At 38.0% G+C, this 24,464-nt stretch overlaps 1 protein-coding gene across 4 annotated transcripts in view; it reads right to left on the reverse strand.

The window, feature by feature from the left end:
- The window catches only part of ARHGEF10 (Rho guanine nucleotide exchange factor 10), a 118,523-nt gene that overhangs the window by 91,510 nt on the left and 2,549 nt on the right, over positions 1-24,464 (reverse strand). For all 4 annotated transcript variants that reach the window (XM_080387731.1, XM_080387729.1, XM_080387730.1 and 1 more), the window contains exon 2: positions 12,695-12,769. In XM_080387731.1, the coding sequence (XP_080243857.1) occupies positions 12,695-12,731 (37 nt within the window). In that variant the 5' untranslated portion in view covers positions 12,732-12,769. The remainder of the gene's footprint in view (positions 1-12,694; positions 12,770-24,464) is intronic.

Consider the following 24,464-nt stretch of genomic DNA (forward strand, 5'->3'; position numbering starts at 1 on the left):
GTTAAATTAAGTGTGAAAGTGTGAATTTAGGATTAGAAAAAGGAATATATACTCTCATAATTGTTAGCAGAACACATGGATTTATGACTTTTTCCTGTGTTATTTGATGAAATTACTTTTTTCTTCAGCTTACTTAACAAACAAGTTAACTTAGGCTGTGTTTCAGAGACCTGATGGGACATAAGCAATTTTCAAGAATTTTTGGTTACTCTGCCAATTGCAAAGCATTCTTGGCACCATCTGTTTTCCCATTCATTTCCCTTACATTCTTTATAGTTCAATGTAATACAACTAAAGAGTTAAGAGTTACATTAATTTGAAAGCTGAGATCAAGCTAGTGAAGCTTCATTAATAGTTTTCTTCAACAGTTTATTTTAGAGATGTAGAAGTAAGACAAAATAGCTCTGCATGTATAATCAAGTGCACTTTGGAGACAGTGCAAACGCCGGGGGTGATGGTGGGGTGGGGGTGGGGGGTGTAAGTACCTCAAAACTCTGACCTCCCTTGCAATTCTCTAAATCAATAGATGATCCTGAAGAAGTCAACTGAGCTTCTTCCATAGAAAACCATGATAAAGGAAGGAACCAACCAGACCCCAAGCAGGAATATCTTAGCAGTCCAGAGCACAGTATCAACAAACCTGGAAGCCCTAGACAAACAGACACATTGCCATCAAGAAATATTCATATTTTATGTAATGTTTGAAAGATATCTTTAGAATTTGAAGTAAGGCTTCTGTGTAATTAGGCACGTTATCCTTGCAATCCATTGTAGCCTTTTTTTTTTTTTGCCTTTTTTTTTTAAGTTAGCAGGGAACCATGGAACAAAAGAGGCAATGCATCTATTCTATTTGAAAGACTCCATGACAAAGAATTTTCTAAAGACTTCAGGACATGGTAAATCTGTATGTTCTCAGAAGGGAAAACTATTTTTCCTTTCTCCTTCTGATGTATTCACTGAACACCAAATTTTCTGTTTTTTTTTTTAAATGATAAACAATTTTAGTCACTTTTACTATACCACCACCATATACTGACCAATGAAGAAAATAAGTGTACAATGCTTCATATGGAAAATATCTAATTATTTTTTAGTGAAAAAAAATTAATATAATTGAACCTAAAGCAGACTGTCAGGGGCTGCTTGCTCTTATTCCAATGTGAAGTTTTAGAAGATTTATCTTTTTTACTCATGTATTTTGGATTCAACAAGTCATTCTGGACTGCACAGACCCACTGAATTCCCTAAATGTTTCAACTTTTTTACAAATTCTTCAGTATCTTGAAATACACAAAACTTTTCAGTTAAAAATATTTAAAAGTTTACTATCTCAGAGTATTATTAGGCATTATAAAATTTGATAAATTAAAAAGGTTACAAATCAAAATAAAATGGCCAGGCATAGCAATCTGAGTCCTTATTAATTAACTTTGATACATTCCAGAGATTTCTCAGGTGAGATAACGCTTGCCTTTTCAGACCCTTATTTCTAAAGAGTAAAAATCTGCCCAGCTCCTTATGCAAGTGTACAAAGTACTAGATAGAAACAAGAAACGGAAGTGTGCAGATACCAGGAAACAAATGAATTTCTAAAGTTATCGTTACATTTGTAAAACTAACCATTTGGACCCTAACGTACCTTGCTGACTGTGCTCCACAATGAACAGGCTCCCAAGATGTTTGCTTTTTATTTCAGGTGAAATTTCATAGCAGAGGCTTGGTGTTTGTCAGGAAAGTTTGCTTGTGTTTGCCTTATGCTAGGAAACACTCATGCCTGCGAAAGTTCCCCCATTTGTGTAAATGTTTGGGAAACAACAGTTGATTCACATTCAGCAGGAACTTACAGAAAAGATTTTAAGAGACTTGGTCACCACCAGGCAGCCTTTAGTTTCTCCCAGCTTTTTAGCACTGATTAGACTGCATTCCTACAGCTAGAAAGTAACACAGGATTTTCTACCCACATCTCCCACTTACGACTGCTACTTCTTTAGTACCAGGAGAAAAAACCTGAACGTTCCATATACTTTTGCTCTGGTACCTGATTTATACATCTCTCTTCTGCCCTTCCCCAAAAGACACCTCTACCAGCACCTGAGCAGGGATCAGGGGCGAGATGTACAGAGTGACTGAGCAGGGCAGGAGGCACCCCATAAGAACGCTGGCTTTTAGGAGCAAATGCCCCTGCAAACATCACCCTTCACTGACACTTTCAAGTCACAGCACATTTGCCAGCAGTCAGTGGCACATGCCACAGTGATGCAGGTGGAAAGATTCTATTTTGTTGAAGGAAAGAAACATCTAGAGCAAAACTGTGTATACAAAAAAACACGGGTGACCGCTCCTTCCCATAGGAAGCAGATCTGAGCTAAGGACTTTCATTCCCCTTTCACTTGCAGTTGTGCTAAGCTGGAACTGCAGGAAACCCAGGTCCCCGCAGTACGGGCATGCTGCTAATTACACACAGCTCGTGCACGCTTCCAAAGCATGACCACAACCTCAGTGCTACAAGTCTCTGTGGAAAAAAACCCCAACAATACTAAACAGTACACATTCATGCAAAAAATGTTTCCAGTGATGGAAACAAAAGCAAAACCACATGAATTAACAGTCTCTCCCTGCAAATAAACAACAAAAAAATAAGTAAAATGCCTCTTTAGTATTTCATAAATACACACATTACTTACTAATTATGTTGTCAAGCATGCACAACAGATACTACTCTTCTGGATAAAAAACAAACTCAACATTAACGATGAAGCTGTCTGCTCAAGTTTCACAGAAAGACTGCCAACAAGAGCATGTCTAATACTATAAAATTTTATTTCTTGAAATAAAGCCCAGATCTGTGGATGTTTGGAAAGATTTACAAATACCAGAAACACTGAACCTTTACAAACTACTCAAAACACTAAAAAATTAAGCTTAAAGTTAGCTAAAAATAAAAAGAATCAAGTTGCAAAAAATCAAAAGTCTAACATAAAAACATTAGCCATGAACTAAGCTGTCCAGAGAGCAGTGGCAGCAACACCAGCAGACCTGGACTCCTTTGCAACACCACAAGATGCTTTTCAGTGCTGGCTACGCTATAATTAGAAATGTTGCTATGTAAAATCTGCATTTTGTTACCATATACTTTAACTGCATTTATACTCTGCACACTGTTGACACTGGTATTGCCTGCCATGGCCAGAAACATAGACCGAGCCTGGTCCCAAGCAGGTCTTTTCTACCTCAGCACCATATTAGTAGATTCAGCCATTAAAAATTCATCAAGAAACTTTGCTGATGTGCAGCAAGTCTGTAAAAGGATATGCTGTTAGGAGAATATGTACCACCATTATTCGGAAATCTGCGTAAGTACCCTGAAATACATCCATCCATATTAAAGGCTATTAGCATTCCATCAGTATCAAAGGAACACACTTAACAGTACCAAGGTCACCAAGCTGAATTAGTATAAATGGCACCAGGCACCTAACATGAGGTACAGCAGTCAAAACACAAAAGCTGCTTTGCTGTCTGAGGTGCCCGTTGGTAGAGGTAGGTGCTGATGCTGGCTGTGCAACTGGGCTCAGCCTCAGCTACTGTGCATATGAACTGTTGAACTCACCTACAACGTGCTGCCAAATGGACAATCCACACAGGGAATGGGAAGACCAGAGAGCTTTCATAAAACAGAAATCAAACAGCAGAAGGACTACAAAGTCATTGGGAAAATGTTGGCTAACCATAGGATACAAATGTCGCGTAAAGAAAAAAGGGAAATCTTCTAAGAAATGCAGTTTTGACCACAGAGCTGCTGTATTTGTGAGAAAATAACAATTTTTAGTGGAGTTTCCACCAGTGAGAGCAGCTTGGGTTATTCTTTACTTCTCCACTTTTTTTTTTTTTTGTAGCAGGTATCATCCATTAATATCTAGTTTTCCAAATAATTACTTTTTACATTGAAGCAATTACTGTTTAATGGTTTGAGGAATATGCATTTCTTTAATACTGTCTGTTTAGTTCTAATTAACATGAAACTGCTGTGTCATCCGGTAATACCTTGGACTGAAAGGATTTGAAGAATAATTATGAGTCCTGTGAAGCAGAAAGTGGCAGAAAGAGACCCTGGAGGCCTAAAGCAGGGAGCATGAGATCCCACTTGTACAGAAAGAAAATGTACAGTTCAGGTACATAAACTGTATATCATACTAAAAAGAGCTGAAATCCACCCAGAGCAAAAGCTTAAGTATCCTAGGTCTTGGATCATGTCTAGAAACATCTTTCTACCAAGCTGACACATTTTGGATATAAGTAGCAAGGGATTTGATCTCATTTTTAAATCATGTTTTCTCTCTCTACCTTGCCAGCAACCGTACATATTTCCTAGATAGAACCTTTAGATGACTTAGTCAAGGGATACCCGAATTCTGGGTCATTGATCTAGGTTGAACAACCCTTTATCTAGCAATGTCAAAACCGAAGCAGTTGGTGGCACTCCCCAAAGGCAGCACCTGGAACACCTAAAAGCATCCGACTTCCTTATCCACGTCAGAGGCACTCATACGCTCAGTCTCCTTCTGAGCATCTCCACAGAAGATGCATATGGCTTCATGGATCTATTTGTCTTTTTGGACACACTGCCAAAGGTTCCTTCTTCCCAACAGTATCTCCATCTAACACTCCCAGAGCACTGTGTGCAACCTGTTCACGTGCTTAAAAATAACTTGGATTTAACTATTTGTTTTCTCCCCAATGTATTCTGAACAAGTAAACAACCTAGAAATCAACTTTTACAGCATCTTCTACTACAGAAAAAAATACAGACAGAATGGTTATGTCCTGTAAATCCAGGACAATAGTGGAAATATTTTGTATTTCAGCTGGCTTCTCACCTGCTCATTTCTGTTGTTACTGCTTTGCCTAGCCTAAAGAGCACTATACAGACAGACTGATTTGTAAACAAAGTGCAATATATGTAAAGTTTGACAAATCCATTATCCTAGCAACTAATGGGCAGGGAGTTTTATAGCATCCCCTTTCTTAGTGTTTGTTTTAATTATTGTTTCTATACATCTTGCTCTTCTTTGCCCTAACATACTATGGTCCTGCTATAGCTTGAAAAAAGTATACCTGTGGAATTCAAGCAAACTCACAAAACCAGTAATTCTTACATCAAGACTCACTAACCAAACTCTCCAAAATTCTGTTTTACAATAACCTTTTAACACAGCTTCTACCAGAAATTCTTTCTCCTTAGTGGACACTGGCTTGAGTTGAGCAACAATGGTGTTTCCTTGGGACTTTTCAGTCCATCATCCTTAGAGTCCTTCTCATTGCCTCCTTTCATTAGCCATGGAGAGGAAAGGAAGCCCTGCCTCGGCCTCAACATGGGATGAAGACAACCACCATAACCAAATTTCATGATTCAGAGCTTCAGCCAGTCCACATAGAAGTCAGGAAGGAACCAACATGAAGAATCTTCTTAAGAATTTGGTTGGCAAATATTCTTCACATGGAGACAAGTGGGTCACCATCAGATATGTAAGTGGAAAAGAGCAATCCCAGTCAAAGTTAATTTTACTTCCACCTTCCTTTGCAATACAGGAGATGGCTAAGATCTTCCAGACACGTTACATGAAACCAGTTCACTGCACTCAGGGCAGCACCTGGATTCCCTTTTGTCTCTCCTTGCAACATACAGAACAGGGAAATACAGAGACTGGGAAGTTGCCCGTCAGCATTGGCATCCCCATGGCACAGAAGCACATGTCCTTCCAGCCCCTGGAGAAACCTGTACCAGTGCAACAGAAGATTTTTCAGGAACTATCATGCTTTCACCTAACCAAATTATTGAGCTCAACAACAGACTACTGTTTAACAATAAGATGTATTCCTTCAGCAATCCTTCTTTGACAGAATCAATCACCTTCTGTATTAATTTTAATGAAACTATGACAAGGTTGTATTTCCTGGAAAGATTATTTCAATGAGGAAGAAAAAAAAAAAAAAAAATCTATATAGGGGATTGAACAGTTTTTCCCCAAGAAATGTTTATCAAGCATATCTTTCTCAGATCACTAGGCATAATTTCAGTTCCTCTCTGCAGCAAAAGTAAGCAGCACCTAATAAGTGTTTCATTCAGTAATTCAGACAATTTATGTAAATTATCATCACGCAAACAAGTTTTTACCTGTGCTCATGCACAAGAGAAAATAATTATAATAATGTATTAAAAAGTTAATTTGTCTGCAAACTCTAGAGTGGAATCATTACAGAAGCTTTAGGCATGGTTAGTGAATATTTACTGGGATCAGTGAAACACAATTAAAAAAAAACTCAACCCCAAAAAATCCCTCAGTTATTTGGCGACAATTTATTTTGGCCAGTTAATGCTAGATACAGATCCTAAAAAGGCAAAAGAAAGAAAAAAAAAATAATTTACACCTCTTCTTATATGTTGGCTCACTGTTTAAAATTAAAATTTCAGAACCTAGCTTACACAAATATTCACTGAAAGAATACCCCAAAATCAGTACAAATTTCTTTTAAATTTGTTTGTCTTTTAAACCAACAATACTAGTTACGCTCGACAAATGGCTAAGTTTTGCTGCAATCCCTTGGAAGCCCTTTATCTCATCATCAATTTTTCTTTTCGATCAACATGTCTGGGCCTTGTCCCTGCACGCGGTCAGCAAGTCCAGCAATAAAGTCACTTTACAGAGCAGTTAAGTGAATAAACTATTATAACTTATCATTCAGAAAGAAAACAATACAAATACTATAAAAAGATTAAGTCAGCCTCCAAGAAATCTGTAAAAGTAAATCACATTTGATCATTTAACACATTATAAACATCTAGCAAAGATTTTGCTGTTTACTTCAAAACAAAATAAGATAAAATTACATATATGGAAACTGTGTTCTCTTTGTAGATGCTAAAAACAGAAATGATTTTTTAATTAATCTGTTTATCTTCTTTCTGTTTCTTGTTTTTCCCGATGCCTAAATACACTTGGCCAGAAGAAAAAACACATAATTAGGAGTGACATGTGACACCATAGCTGCATTTTTGCAATGTGTATTTTCTTGTTACTATTTGTTACACAGCTTGTCTGAATTGTCACACAAAATAATTGATCCTTACCTTAAACAATGTATTTTCCTTTATTTACTGAGAGAAATGTGATCTTTAGAAATAAATAAATCGTTCTGTTACAGATGGGATGCCAGACACCAGCAAGCTACTGCCAGCTTAAAAAACAAGGGACCATTCATAACTACAATTCATATTCTGTTCTCATTCTTCTGAAATCTTGGCTCCCCTTTTGCCATCATTTGTAACTGTCTGTATGCTGAAAATAGATATCCAACAAACAATGCTGTTTAGCCCAAGACCAACTCCCTTTATAGCTGCAGTTTAATCTAAGCAGTGTTATTATCTTAAAGCCCCAGTCATACTAAGTAGAGCCTTTTTGTTTTACTTTAGTCCAAAATACAAACTTAGGTCCCCCCAGCATTGTTCACTTCCATAAACTAAATCCTAAAGTGTTTTTCTTGTTAATATTACAAAAGCCCAAAATTAGCTGCCTTATGTCTCAGTCGAAAAATCAGATTTTTTAAATAGTTAAAACCTAAATAAACTATGAAATCATTCACTAAACAACACAAAAGGTAATGAAATAATCTGAAAGAAATATATCTGGGGGACAGAATAAAAAGCAGTTCCCCCAGCAGAGAAATACAGTCATCTCTACAGCAAAACACAGCAGCCGTCCAGCAGTTTCCTGCTAGGATTAATCAAAATTTTTTCTAAGTTTTTTTGGGTTAAAATATGTAAAGTTCCCAACGGGAACTTTATGAGAGTACAGTTTTTCTTACTTTACTCACTTATTCCACAGAATAAAGACTGCCTTCTCAGGGGCAGAGGAACTATGACTATTTTAATGTTCCGGCATTGGCAGGCAAATGACAAAAAATAACCACAGGAAGACACAATCATACCACTCAATCACATACAGGATATCCAGATTTAAGTCCCTGGCCTCCTTGCTCGATGTCTTTCCATAGCAGAAATAATGAAATATCCCACTCACAGCCCTAGAGAGATGATTATTTGTGTAAAACCATGTATGAAATGCTTTTACAGTCAGTGTCTAGGAGATAATCTCAGTCTGTTTTCAATTAAAAAAACCCAACAAATATTCATTCAATTGAAGAACATCTTAAGTCCCAAACTTAGCGCAACAAGGTTTCTCACTTAGCTTTACTCATGGTACTGGGGACAGTAGTGTAGGTAAGTGAACATCCAGCTTTCCACTAAACCTGATATTTATGAGCACCTCACACTTTCCAAATGAAGGGTTGCAAGTGATTCTCTCTCAGGTAAAGAGAGTATTCGGCAGTGATATCAAATTAATTCTGACAATGTCTTTGTACAAACTCTGAAATTTTGGTATTTCACTTTAAAATTTTAATATAAATATGTTGGTTTCCTATAAATAGGAAACAAAATATACCATCTGTTCATGATTCAAGAAATGTATTGTGATGCAGTCATACTCCAAATCTCATCACTATATATTAACCTACCTTGATAGACTCAATTAATTATAAAACAGAGCTTAAAGCTTATTTCAGGTCTTACAGCTGTTGTAAAATTTGGTAACTCACTGTTGGGACAACTGGGATGAATTGTTGGCAATTGTACTCAGTATAACAAAATAGACCCAGTGTTTTCTAACAGTTTTACAGAGAAAGCACATGAGGTATAGCATGAACCAGAAATAATGACACACACACATATTGAGAGACAGAACTGTGAAGCCAGAAGCATATTTGATACATAGAGTACGCACAACCCCAGCCTCCCTTGGGCAAGGAGCTATTTGTCAGGTATCCATCTTGCTGAGTAAACAAAGCTGGGTTTTCCTTTTGAAACAGGCCCCAATAACCACCACTTAAGCCCTCGCTTAAAGAACAAGACTTCCACTTTGCAGGATCTTGAGTAGTAACAGCACAAGCACAAGCCATCACACATAAACACCGTCCTAACATTAACCGTCCAGCATCCAGTTCAACCTGGTCAGCATGGAGATGACTCCTCCACAGAAGAAACACGATGTGATTCCTGAATCTCAGAATTACCAATTTCTTTAATTCTTCCCTGCAGAGTCTGCAGTCAGCAGCATGTCCTTTTCTTGTCTAAATGGGCTTGATTAAGAACAATCCAATACAGCAGCCAATTAAAAATATAATTACAACTTAGTCATGATAAAACCTACCATTTTCATTTTGGTTTTAAAAAAGGATTTTTTTGGTTGATAGAGAGAACACGAATCATCCTCTATTCTATTTCACAAAATAGCCACGGAAATTTTGTGTGTATGAAAACTCATACACCAGCACTTTGTACGTGAATTCAGATGCACAGACACACTAAAGAAAGGAACGCAAGCTAGTACTAACAGCTCAAGTGTCAATTTTGGAAACAGTTGTCTGGACTGTGCTTTTAGCCAAGGAAGCCTTTACATCTACCCTTCTCCAACTGCTCCTGGGTTACTAACGCTTATATTCATTCAAAATATACAGAGAAAAATACTAGAGAATTTTTAGTCAAGGCTAAAAGAAGGAATTATTTTTAAAGAAGTCTGGAGGAAGGAACATATGGGCATTAATTTTTCTAAAGTTACTCAGTACTTGAATTTGCTCTGGGTAGGGGAATTAACTAGCACAAACTTGTCAACTGCCTAATTAACAATGCATGAATGGCATGTCCAAACAGCTATGAGCAGATATGTTGCATAAGCATAATAAATTAAATAAATAAAGGTAAAATATGTTATCTTCCATTCTTTTATCACATGTAGTTTCTCCCAATCAAAAAGCAGCAGAAAAAGCTCTACTATTGACCTTAACTGTACCTTAACTTAAACAAGGTGTAGATTCAGACAGTTATTGTTAATGAAAAGACATTATTTAATGTTAATTCAATCACATAGCTTTCATATACATTCCCACAATATCCTCATGACAAAGATAAAGGTTTACCATTATTTTTCCCCTTTGTAAATGGTCAGATACAAATAGGTTTATGGAATTTACTTTTCAAAACCATAGAAAACCTACTTGACAAAAATAAAAATGAGATTTATAGTGCAAGGCATAACACCTGTAAAGGGAAAGGAACCCACATGACTTTCAGCACTACAGCTATATTTGTTAGGACAACTAGGTAAAAGAAAAAATTCCCATGATGCCAAAAGAAATTAAAAAAACAAACAAACAAACAAGTGATTTCATCTGTGGCCCCAGTTCAGGACTTCAGAATCATTATGCAAAGCCAAAAATATTTTTTTTACAATGTATCAAAGGGTCCTGCACCCAGCACATGGTGAAAGCCTTATCTTTGCTATAAGCCACAGTAACCCACTCATGCCCCCACAAGTGCTGCTCATCCCTTCTGAGCAGACACCGTGGGTGGCCAGTGTATATGCTTGCCAAAAAAGCCTTCAACCATTACAAAAGTCTTACATGTTTCCTTCCTTTAACTGTTATGTGTATTTGCAGTTGTACTTGGTCCTTAAAATCCTCACTAATTTTCCACCTGCAAAACAGCTCATAAGAATTATCTAGAAAGTGAACTAAAGCGTATTTTAGTGTAATTATCAAAATTTATCTTCACAGCTATTCTCTGTATAAATACACTTTTTTAAGAGAGTTAGCAATGGTAAAGTAAAAAAAAAAAATACAAGTTCCAATAGCTTCAGGCAAAGCTTTTTGAGATAAGGAAACCATCCATTGACGCAAGATCAAGTGGAGAAGAATCTCAATTTATGTTAAATAAATCTAACCCCAGCCTGTTAAAGAATGACGTGTCTGAAAATAAAGACGCAATACACATAGTTCTACATGTCACCAAGAAGTCTGCAGAGAAAGAGCCTTAATTCTAGAATCATATTGAACTACATCACTGAATTTTTGTCAGGGTATCCCATACACTGACATGCTGCACAAAGTTGGAGCTTTTGCTGCAATTATTAGTGTCTGAAAAACAGCAGCTCCTGCTCAAGTGGAAATATTGATTCCTTAGGGATGACTCTTCCCCCACAGTACTACATTGCTTTAGAGATGCAATTATCCAACAGAGACAGTTTCACAGTAACTGTCACTAAACAAAACAAAGCTAAATTCAGGGTCCTGACCACATGGATTAGGACAAGGACAGGAAAAGCATTTTTGCCAACAACAACCTTAGTGATATCTCAGAGCATAAATAAAACTGTCAATAATGCTGGCCAGAAATCTAACCCATTAAAAGTTTATTTCACAGCTTTCTGCTTCTTTCACATTCCCAATTTCCTGGGTAGTATCTAGTAACAGACCTCTATCTGTGGCAGAAAGAAATCAGTTTTGATCTAGGATGGCAATTCCCAAATTCCTAAAAAGTTACTGCTGACCAAAATTAAGATAAATCCTCTTTCATACTTAAATGGCCTCACATAGGTGTAAGTTCTGTGTGAACAGTAAGTAAAATGTCCTCTAAGTAATAATGTATATATTTTTTGTATATTTTGTATATTTTTATATATTAACATGTATGTATATGAATGTATATAATGAAGGGTAAATCCATAAGTAATAATGTCCTATATAAAAGACAGATCAAAAATTTATGGGAAAGTCATGATCTATACAAACTATACTAGCAACTTTACCAAAGTAAGAACAGCTGTACCGGGTTCAACCACAGGTCTCCATAACCCTTGTCTCCGAAAACTTGTGCTGTGGGATGATTAGAACAAGCACATGACACTTCTTCTAAGAAGTCTCCCAGCATCCAACTACCAAAAGTCAAATCCTTATAAGATTCAAAATACATAATAACAAGCACTACAAATAGGTGTTTACAGGAAATCAAACAGGAAAAAAAAAATAGTCACATGCAATATTTGCTTAGAGCATAAACACAGGGCAATGACATGGTGTCTTCGTAGATTGTACCTTTGCATCATCCGAAACCTGGGCTATACCAGTGGCCATACAGCTACCAGCATACAGCAGGAAACGGGCACCGAGCACTGACTTTACAGAACCAGCCCCATAGTCCAGCATTCATAATACCCTTCCATAAATCTCTGCCCTCTGACCACACAGACGTTCAGCTGTGCATGCTTCCCCTCTGCTTCCCATGAGAATGCATGCTGGCTGGAGAACTGCAGCAGCGGAAGATGGTCCTTCAGCTGCAGCCCTCAGCAGACATCACCCGGATTAAGTACGCTTGGCAGACTCCAAATCTGTCCAGGCTTTTGAGACACTGGTTCAAACATCATGCCTGCGCCCCAGCCTTCGCTTGTTTTTTCTCTATAGGGCACCACGTGCATCAGCACCTGAGGCTGCCAAAGCACATGACAAAGATGTAATTATATTGTCCACAATTGTTGCCTTAGAAAAGACATATTTGCAGATTTGGACTGTAAGGACCAATCACTCCCCAGGTTTCCTCCTGTCACGCTCTTGCAAAACCCGCAAGCAAGGTCCAAGAACAAGCCAGGGCAGATAACTGGAGCTCCTGTTTGAGCAAAATACCACTGGGACCAAATCTTAAAGTGAGATGAGGAAAGAGAATATTGGGGACTTAAAAAACATTTTTGGAAATATAATCAAATTGTTACACAAAAATTTACTTTAAACCCCAAATTATTTCAGTTACCTTCTGGTGGTGGTGGAGGGAATTCCTCTGTGTCCATCCTCGTGTACCCACTGTGCCTTTAGCAGACTGAAAACCCTGCAAAAAATGAAGGGAACATGTTTTGTAGATGAACATAATTTCCAAATATTGAGACACTCCTTTTCAGTTTGGCCAAGATCATATCTATTAGCTAATACCATTATGAACGAGAGGAAATGTGCCTGGATTCTTGCTTCAAAATATATCTAGTCCAAATTTTTATGTACACAGCCCTCAGTATTGGATCCAATTCTTTTAATGATCTCAATAAGCCAGCTGAAAAAAGATGACATTTTCAAACTCTTTGGTACTCTATAGCTCCCACTGTGACAATCACAAGCAGATTACTAAAGCATGTTATGTCAGTGTCTGTTTGGACCATATATTCTGTTTCAAAAAGTTCATGAAGGGGAGAGGGATAAAAACTCTAGGAAGCTCATCCATTCTGATGATGCTTTTCTCCATTTGGCCATCAGAAATCACAAGTTTTAACTATACACTTAATACACAGCTTCTTCTTTTCTTTCTGGCAATCTTTAAAACTCCACTTAAGCACTCTCCTGAAGAGAGTGAAGTACCAGGGAGTAGTCTCCTGAGCACCTTCTCTTTCCTCCTTTTCTCTTCAAATGTCACCAATCTCATGTTTCAAGGAAAAGAATAAATCTACTAAAGTATTCTCATACTTTAGTCCTGAATACACACTGGAAGAGAGCAAAGCCCAGAATCTGAGAAAGAAATTTTCCTTCCTTCCACATAACAGGACTTAACAGCGATATTCCAGTACCTTCTGGAAGGAAAAACTGCACCTGTTGCATTGAGCAATGCGCGCACTCTGCCCCAAACCCATTTTTGCTCTAGCTCAAGAGACATCATATCAAAAAGATAGATTTCAGAACAAGGCTGAGGAGGAAAATTTTCCAAAAGCCATACGAGACAGTGCAAGAGACAATGCTTAATTTTCTGTCCTACTCTTGAGTGGTCTGTAGATGTTAACATTAAGAAGCTACCACTTCTGCTGGCAACAGCACACAAAACAGCTCAAGCCCTTGGAAAGTCTCCATAGCTGTAATATGAAAAAAGTTGAAGGAGGTAGTGAAATTCAAGGTACAATGGAGAAATAATAAACTAAATTATTTGGGCTACAGAGGTAAAATCAACTGCCACTTACAGAAGGTGGCAATGAATGGAAGGAAATGCCTTAAGAAAGAATCCAACCTTAGAAGGTACCAGGCAATTTACCTCCCTGACATCAGGTATGCAAGGACAGACGTGCCAGGAACGATAACTCTGGTAGTGCAAGATCCTTGTAGGATGAGACAATTCATAACTACTTGCATTCTCTAAGCATAAAAAATTCTCATTTAAATTGTCTTAAGCTTTGGTAATTCTTAACCAACTCCTAGACAAAACCAAGCAGCTTCAAAGCCAAGGCTCAGAAAGGATTCATACACATATATAGCATCTGTCTGTAACACAAAAAATATTCAGTTACATGCTTTCACTGTACAGTGTCCCTTCTAAAGACTTTCTCTACAATCTATATCTGCAGAGCTCAAAGGCGTGTTCCTGCTTACAAACGTCTGGAATGCATTTTGCCACACCAAAATTGTTCAGCCAAAATGAGGGGGAAATATGGTTTGAAGAAAAGGCTATTTTTCTTTATTCTTTTAAAGTTCAATCATCACTGGAACATAGATTTTCAAGTGTGAAACATGCAATAACCAGCAAACCTCTGAAAGTCAGTTTCAGCACCCCTTCCAAATACATCTTTAAGAGACTAGCTAAAAGGCCTTCAGAATATTTTTTTATTTAAATGTATGATGTAAATTTTTAAACATCTGTGGAAGTTAACTTCAACGACGATTTTTAAAATCAGTTTCTTCCTCACAAGCAAATACTAACTGCATGCAGAGCTGAGCTATGAAAGTTTTCAACTTGTTTTCCATTCTGATCTAGCTCTACAGTGACATGCTTTGAATTGCACAAGAATTGTGTTGAGGAAGGACACAGACCCAGTGTTAGAGTCCTAGCCACTGACCTGCCTGCTCCCATCTGAACAGTGCAGTTATTCACAAAAAGAAAGATACACTTTCCCACTTAAGAATGCCTTAGGGCTTGACTTATAGATTGAATTAATTCATCTTGAAGTTCCACATATTTTTCTCTACTTATTAAACACTGGGAAAAGCGTTGCAGTAGCAAAGAGAGTTTGTGTATTGTACATTACAGTAATACCCATCATAAAAATAAAATAATTGTCATTTTACGCAGCAGACAGCACACTGATGAATGATCTCTAACAGCACCATATTTCAAAGAAAAGTTTTTCACTCTTCTGTTGAGAGGCAGGGGAACTAACTCAGGTCAAAGATGTTTAAATCAAGATTAAGCCAGATAATTTAATTTGACTAGCAGCATACGGCACAGTTTACTCTTGTAGCTCAAGCAGTTTCCCCATTGATTCTGCTGCTAACAGTTACACACCACACAGCTATACAGGTGCATTGAAACAATAATCATAGAAATCACAGCTCAAATTAAGCTGAAAGGGACCTCTGAATGTTCTCTCATACTTTCAGGACAGGTGTCTTCAAAATTAGATCAGGTTACTCGGGGCCTTTTCCACCCAAGTTCTGAAACCCTCCGAAAGTAGAGTTTTTACCCCCTCCCAGGGCAGCCTGCTCCTGTGTTTAACCAACCACTCCAGGAAAGTTTTCCCTTGTGCCCAACTGGAATTACCGTTGCAGCAGCTTGTGGCCATTGTTTCTCATTATCCTGTTGATCACCTCTGAAAAAAGGTTAGCTCTGTTTCTTCTTTGCAATGCCACCTTAGGGAGCAGGGGACTGCAATTCAATCCCCCTCAATCCTTTCTTCTCAAAACCACACAAACCCAGTTCCCTCAGCCTCTTCTGACCTGTTCCCTTCCCCCAGCCATGGCAGTGACCTTCAATGCATTTGTTCCAGTTTGCCAGTCCCTCACTTGCACCCAGAGCCCCACACTGAAGTGACCACTGAGTAGGTGGTACTTAGTTTAACATAAAATTATTTAAGAAATTAAACAGCTATGAGCTTTTAAGACACAGAAAACTAAAATTTCATTCCAAAGGTATTTAAAAGCTGCAAAAAGAAAAAATGGCCTATTAAACATGAAACGTGAGCTATTATATGCATGTGGATTGCATTATAAAATTATTAATCTGAATAACAACTGCCCTGACTTACTCTATGTGACACAGATGTTATAAAAATACAGAGCTTTTTTTTTTCCATATAAAATTGACTTCTCATACATAGTATATCCTCTATTTAATGACTCAAATGGCTCCCTTCCAGGCTCCACAGCAATCACAAAAACACAAGGACAGAAAGAAGCTCTTGAAGTTACCTAGCCCAAAGTGGAAGATTTCCCATGAGCTTCCAGGTACCCAACCAATTCACCTGACTCGGTACTCATCACCGTCTATGCTTCAGATGTGAACAGAGGTAGCAGTGGCTAGTGCGGACCACGGTGGTGGTCTAGATTGCCTCCTCCCCATCTCTTCCCCCACATTTCACCTGTGTACCCAAAGTACAGCAGATGCAGGGAGAGAGGCTGAGGAGCATCCAGTTATTTTTATGCGAGGCAGGTGACCCACTCTGGCCAAAAGACTGGCCCCTTACCTGCCCTGTCTGCTTCATGATGTTTTCACCTGGTCTTTTCCTGTCAAACTGTTAGGAGAAACGGGCAACTCTCACTTATACACACTGGAAGAGGAAGGAGCTTTCCAACTTTGTAAGTTCTCAGTTTAACTGTCCACTTAGATTGGTTCAATGACTAACCTGTTATATTTGAGCAAACCTCAAATATTCCAAGCCTAAGGGACTAGTGCTGTTAAAAAACAAAAGCTATTTGTAGCAGGGGGTAACATGCTTTTATTCCAACCATTTAGCTATTAATAAGTTTGTCTTTAAAAATCAGCAATAACCATCTTAAATGCATGCATTTTCTTAATACACTGCAATATATTCAGGTCCTCACCAAGTTTGTAAAAATTTCTAAATTTTAAATTGACAATTAAGAAAAATATCCCAAGAAATTAAAATACCACATTAAAATCAGATGTTCCTGGGAGATGTTCCCATGCAGAGAAGTCCTACTCAGTCAGATCTCAAGCGGCACTCACACCAGAAACAGCCAAGTGTGAAATGATCCCCAAGAATAGCTCCCAACACTTATTTCAAATTTTCCACCAAGAGCCCTCACCTTTGACCATGAAAGATGGTATGGAAGGAAGTGGGAGTCTGTGATGTTCCACAGCAGACCTTATAACCTCGGAACGCTAACACCTAAATAACAGAGGCTGGTGGCCAGGCATCCATGAGACTGAAATACCGATTCCACAGTAAATTAGTTTCAGCAAAGAAAACAAAGGCACCTCTATACTTGTTCAAAGACTACAGAAGAAAGTCAGTGCTCCTGTCTGTGTCATGGTTTCCTCTCTCATCTCTGGTAAATCCTTCTACCTCCAGGACTAGGTTTTTCAGATACAGCTGTGCATCAGATTTCGTTCAATAGTTTCCTTTAATTGTGGGATAAACAACAGACCACCACTTCTCATCTACAGGAATACAAATACTGATCAACACCTGCATTTCCACTTGATTAAAACTATTTTCCAAAAGTCATCACTTGTACATTAGTCAGTAGGTAACAGAAACAGGACTGCACCAGACTCCACCAAAACTGCGAGGCAGTACAGCGTTCAGACTTGGTGGCACAGTACCTATACACTGAGCCACAAAGGGGCACACACTGCCAAGTTTTCTAGCTCTACCACCCGAACTGTAAAGGCAATGTACCTTCTCTTTAAGGAGTGCACACTGTAACTGCAGCGACATCAGGATTCCTCACTCTTACACTGCAGAAAGAGTGAACCAGTGAGCATTTTTTAATAGAAAACAGAGAAGACTAAATGAGGAGACTGATTTCCAAGGAACTGTGACTCATGGAAAAAGCTTAGTGCAGGCAAGCTGCAAAGTAACTTCTTTGAGAAAGCCTGGAAGCCTAAAAATTAAATAAATAAAACCAAGAAGAAACCATGAAGACAAAGCCCATGAACATCCAAAATCCTCTTGTTGTAAAGTCACTTACTGATTATTGCTGTGTAATGCCCAATTGAGTCTTCTTCCACCTATAACTACAAAAGTCCCACTGGGAAGTAAATCTTGCTGAAATTTGATATACAGACTCTTCTGAGGGTGCAGAGAGGCAAGGAGATAAAACACAGAGAAAAAGATGTATAATTTTTTTTTCCTATACCTCAAGATGGCTCTGTTATACAGAAAAAATTAAAACTGATAACACGATCTGTTCTCCATACAAGACTATTCCTAAAAAAACCCTAAATTCCACAGACTGTGTTTCTTAAGAGATGTTTTTATACTACAGTGGGCATGAATGAAGCAGGCATTTATATTATGACAGCTTACCATCACATGCTGGAAGCCATAGAAGGCTATATCAAGGCCAGATCATTGTTTATTTTAATGTTAATTTGGTTTTATTAATAGCTGACAGTCCTGTAGTATACAAATTTTATTCTTTAAATTTAACAAAGAAAATTACATAAATCATAAGCAATGGAATAAGGAACTGCATAGCTTCAAGTAGACAGTAAATATGAAGCCCAGTTCCTTGCTCAGACAAAAGTCAGGGGAAAGTCTGTTAGCAGCTGCAATGCAAACAAGGCCAGACCCACAGAGATGCATATTTTCCAGACTGCATGCAGAATCCGCTTCCCTAAAAGCTACTGGGCTTCTTTTTCTGCCACACTTTCTCACACCAAGCAGCATCTTGCTCAAAGTTACAGAACTACGCAGCTGCAAGCCCTGAACAAGAAGCTATCTACAGGGACACCCCAAGAACATGGCTGAATATTGGTTTTCTGATCCTTCTTTTTAAAGGATATTATTTACATTTCTTCACCTCGAGCAGATTCCTGCCTAGTACATCTCAAGGAGGGGAAAAAGAGGAAGAAAGTAATGACCACATTTGCAGATTTGTCTGAGGGCTCCTACCCACAATGAAAGCAGAAAGCACTATGGATTTTTTAATCCATTTTAAATATTAAAAAAAATTTAAAAACTTATGTTCTTCCCCTCTACAGAGTATTATTGCAAGGCAAAATACAGTCACTGCTTGATAGACTGATTCAGGTTCGCAGGTACCTTAGGAGTCATATAGTCCAACCTGCAGCTCAAAGCTAAGTCAGCTATGAAGTGAGACCAGGCTGCTTTATCTACGGAGGTCTTGGAAATCTCCAAAGACAGACTGCACAACCTTGCCAGGCAACCTGTTCTCCTGCTTAGCTGGACAAACATTCCTCTTATATCAGAACTACCCTTACTTCAGTTCATAATCATTGCCTGTTGTCCTGCCACCTTCTTGACAGATAACCTGCCAGCAGGCAGGGGCAGGCTGCCATTAGGCCCCCATGAAGCATCTCTTCTCCAGGCTGAACAAGCCCAGCTTCCTCAGCGTCTCCAGGGTAGTGCTACAACCTCCCGACATCATGGTGGCCTTGTGTTGAACTTGCTCCAGTTTATCCACATCTTTCTTGTATAGAGGTGGGGTATGGACACAAAGCTGGATGCAATACTCCGGGTGGGCTCTGACAAGTGCTGAGTGAAGGGGAACCCTTCTCCTTGGAAGAGATCTTGCTTCCCACATGTGCTGCTCTGCCTTCATCAATGCTGAATTTCATTAAGCTCCTGCCAGCGAGCTCCTCCAACCTGCCCAGGTCTTTCTAAATGACAGCCCTGATCTCAAGCATATCCACTGCTCATCCTCTCCCCCAGTTTGATGACACCCGCTAACTTCATAAGCAAGGGCTGGTCAACTCCCAAGTCATGCATAACACTGAACAGGACGCATCCTATGACAGACAGCTGGGACACTCCACTGGTTACCAGCCTCCAGGTAAGTTATAACCAAGTAGCCACCTCTAAATCCAACCATCTCACCAGTTTCTCACCCATCTGATAGTACACTCACGCAAATCATAATGACATTCTGCAAAGACCTTGCTGAATCCAACACAAACACATGACTTTATTAAGCTCAGTAGCACTATACTTACTTTACAGATCGGAAAGCAGAGACTTAGAAACATTTAAGGAACGAGATGGAATATGGGTAAAAAGTTATTGAAACAGGGAAGAGCACAGGTTCCAAAACAAGCAAGTAGGGCACCTGACTTTTAGCGAACAAGCCTTCGTTCCTGCCTTTTTTTTGGCAACTGTTTCAATACCCAAAGGAAGAAGAGAAGCATCACCCCAGGTTTTGGAGGCCATCCTGGAGGTTGAGTGTTCTATAACAAATTGCTAAATCCAAAGAATTAAAAGTGAATGCTGGCGTCACATACTTTTAGTCATGACTGATTTGTTGTTGCTGTTGTTGTTTTTCCATGCCACACAAACTAGAGGACTGTGTTGCTGGTTCAAGACCATGATCTTCCACATTGTGCACACAAACAAAATAAAAATATATGAATACTAAGAGCATTTTACTTAGTTTGCTCTAAAAATGATCGTAATCAAGTAACTTCACCTGGGAAAATTATCAGATTTCTGAAATTTCCTCTTTTAAACTTAATCTAGATTAGTCCCTTTCAATATTGAAAATCAAGTGTTACCTTAACTGGAAATATCCTCCCCAAGATTTCTATTTTTAAGTCTGAGAAGATCCTTGCAAGCTGTATAACACTTCAATTGTGATGTAAACCTAAGTATGGTTTAGTTGCATACATATTACCACATACATATATAGATATTACTACACATGTAACTAAAATTATTATGCAGAGATTTTATAAATGTTTTTTAATTAAAAAATGCACCAAAATAGTCATTTACTCCAGTAATTCTGATCAGCCTTTTATATAACATACAGTATTTCTGTCATGGGGAAAATGCCACCTCCTGAAACCTATTTTGATTCCCCAGCAAATCAAGTTCTTAGAGTTCTTAGCTTAAAAAAAAAAAAAAAAAAAAAAAAAAAAAAAAAAAAGGCAGAGAGGAATGTTTTTTGTGGATACAGTTTTTTGTGGATACAGCTGATAAAGCATATTTTCCCCCCTCCAATTGTACTTCATCCCCACAATCCACCACAAAAACAGAAAGTCCTGGTCAAACTTACATTAAATCCATGAGTCCTAGTTTTACAAGGCGTAAGTTGTCTTTCAAGATACTGATGACAACTGATGAAAATTTCCTTCAGAAGCTCTTTCCAATGATACAAGTGAAATGATACACTGAACTGAAGATTCAGTTCCTACCACCTTCTGCAAACCTAGTACTGATAGAGACACATTTATTTTCAGTCCTTTGGGTACTGCTGTCCTTGGAAAAGTAACCATACTCTTTCTCATCAAGGACAACCCATTACATCTGATCATTACCCAACTGAATAAATTTATTTCACCTGATAAATAAAGTTACTAAGAATATAAATACAGACTTTTATTCCTGTTTCTAAAATATTTGGAGTAAAATATGGCAATACATTTCTAATCATAAATTAGAATCATAATGCATGCTCTAGAAAAATAACACAATTTTCATTGATTTTCTTTTTATAACACAAAAAAATGTTACTCAAATCAGAAATCCGGTAATGCAGCTGTTAAAGCATCAATTAAAGCGAGAAAGAAAAATAGCAATAGCTCCTGCACAAAACAGCCCTCATCTTCAAAAAACGTATAATGGAAGGCAGTTTTCCATGGAAGTGTAAGTTCTGCATCTAGTCCTAACCTCAGTCTACACTCCTTCCTCGATTTGGAAATGATTGAGGAGGCCTCTCTCTTCTCCACCTTCCAAAAGTGAAGTTTTTAAGACTCAAATTAGTCAGTCCATGGCTTGCAACAACATTGAACATTATGTATAAAACTCTAAAAGAACACTGAGGGTGAGACATTGATTGTTTTAAAGTAGTGAAAAATACAAAGTCAAGAGACATAAGCTCAAGACTCACTGTGGTCCTAGCAGGAGATCTAAATATTGCCATCTACTTTCCAATAACTGATGATCCTGTTTTACAGATGAGGAAATAATTTATATCACCTTTCTTGAAATTTCTAATATATATATATATTCTGTATCTCAAAGGAAAAAAATATTCACATGATCTCTGCAATCTTTTTGAAAGCATTTTGAGAAAAGAGATTAGAGAACAGAAACAAGCATGCATGTGTGACCTTGAGCTTGGATCCTAATAGTTCATATTCATGGTTCAGTCCCAAGTAACAAGTATTGAACAGTACAGTAAGTCACTGAAACAGATTTTTCCCAAGATAATGCCCCTATTCAGCACCACGTAAGTAGAACAATTTATTTTGCGCTAGTTAACTGCTTCACCCACGCATTTGACATTAAGCTTCAGGCTTCCTGACTGAGCAGCAAACATGTAGGACATGAATCAATGTTGTGCAGTTATGCATCACTTCCCACAGTCTTGCTGATTCAGGAAAGTCAGAATAAATGCGAATCAAGTTTATGATCTAAACACACAAGTTTGAAGATATATTCTTCAAATCTTGTTTAGCATTACTTGTCATCACTCCATTAAAAACAAGTTGTACTTTTACATGTCCCTGGTTTCAAAATAAACTGAGGTATTTTGGTGCTAGTAAACCTCAGATTCTTTACCGTAAGAAAATGTCCAAGTGATTTAAATTTCAAAAGATGCTAATAATGCAGCAGTTTCCTGCCACAGATGTGTGACAGGCCTTGAGTCCCAAGATTTGTTTTCTGCAGATCACTTACAATAATGTTACTGAGAAAGACATGAACACAGGAAGTGCTAAGACATAGTTGTATAGTTCCATTATGAGAATTTTGGGTTATCTTGCTCATGTTCATCCCCTCCTTATTATTAAGAACACCTCCTCCGCATAGCATGCCTGCAGTCTCCCTAAGTAATTCTCAAGCTTCAGTTTATGAATCCCTGATAACTTCCAAGCATCCAGGCTTGCAGCTTTTCCACTCTTTAAACTGCTTCTAAATTCAAAAACTAATATACCAATATTAATTTTCCAATAACAGATGTAACAACAACAAAGACTTTGTACAAATAGGAACAGGAGTGGAAAAAAATATCTGTAATTAATTCTGATTTTAACAGAAGGAAGTCTTTGATATGAAAAATGCCACCCTCAAATGTTGTAGAATATATACAAAATGAAAGACTAATTCATACTACTATCAACGAAGCCCCATTTACCGCCCCAGTATAACATATAAAACATTCAAAAAGTAAGACGCACTTGACAATTGCATTCACAGCATTTAACTTCAAAGGAAGTTTCTCTAAGGAGCAACTGCTGCAACAGATATTCCACAAGAAGCATCTGAGGATAGTATGGAAACGCACTTGTGGCTTAAAAAGCCATCAGGAAGCTGACCTTACAGAAAGCCTGAAAAATGCCCTTAAATTTAGAGGCCATAAGAAAATTTCCCATGAGATCCCTTCTACAGTTCTAAACTAAAACTGTAAAATGGAAAGACATAATTAAAGAAAAAGGAAAAAGTGTAACAGAGGTCATTTTACAGAAGCAGGAAGAAAATTACTATCCCACATATGTAAAGATGAAGGAAATAAGTTCTACACAGTGCTCATTTCTCCATCACATACAGACAGCAGTGCAGTATTACAGATGCATGAATAAACTGACAACAGCTCTGCAGAACACGTAAATTTTAATCTGACAGTCTGAATTAAAACTACTCCTCTTCCTCCTGGACTGCAGAATTTCTTTCCTGGATTCTTCAGAAATAGACTGAAGTTTATAAATTTTCTACAATAGATTCTAAAAATAATTTCTACTTTACACAGAAGCAGTTAATAGATTTCCTGTTTTACAGATGAGTAATTTACAATTCCCAGTTGTATTAAATTCCATTAACAATTATGACATTTGACAATAGCCCTTCAGGTTTCGGACAAGCTTGTTGTCTTCCTTCAAATGTTTATAAACTATGCAAGGAATCCTAAACAACTCAGAATCGACTGAAGAAGTCCTCTGGTGTTGAGATTTCTTCATAGCAAATTTGAATAAATACCCTCAATTGTAACAGACATGGAAAACAAAAGACAATCCCTCCTCCAGCAGTAAGTAGTGGTGTCCTGGCAAAAAGAAAAAAAACTAAGAAAATCAGTGCAACATGGTGTATGTATAAATTGATAACCAAGAAAACAGACAAACAAAGAACAAGCTCTCTGAAAAATAATAGACTGAAAGATACTAAAAAACCTCTAAAAGTTGTGATGTGTAACATTAAAAATTCAGCCTACTCAGAACTAAGGCTGTACCTTACTTAAGACATGCTGTACAGCTACTAGGTTTAGGATAATCAGAACCTATGAGTAACGCAAGAGTTTAGACCTAATATTTCTACACAGTGTAAGTCAGAGTACTTCCACTGAAGTTAAAGGGCTAGGAGAAAAAAAAACACCACAAGATGCTGAGGTATCGGGGTGGGGGGGTGGGGGGGGGGGGGGGTGGGGGGGGGGTGAGGGGGGGTGTGTGTGTGACTCTAAATACTATTTCTGTAATACTGTGGATTAATCACAGCCCCTGGTCAGAAGAGTGCTCATGGGCATGGAGGGAGGAAACCACCTCTTCAGCACTTTGGTCTGCTCACCACTGACCTGTCAAAGCAAATAGCACAAGACTTGCATATTTGGTCTCAATAACCCAGAGCTGTGGTGCCAGC

Source organism: Falco punctatus (assembly GCF_963210335.1).
Source record: "Falco punctatus genome assembly, chromosome: 5".
Taxonomy (NCBI): Eukaryota; Metazoa; Chordata; class Aves; order Falconiformes; family Falconidae; genus Falco; species Falco punctatus.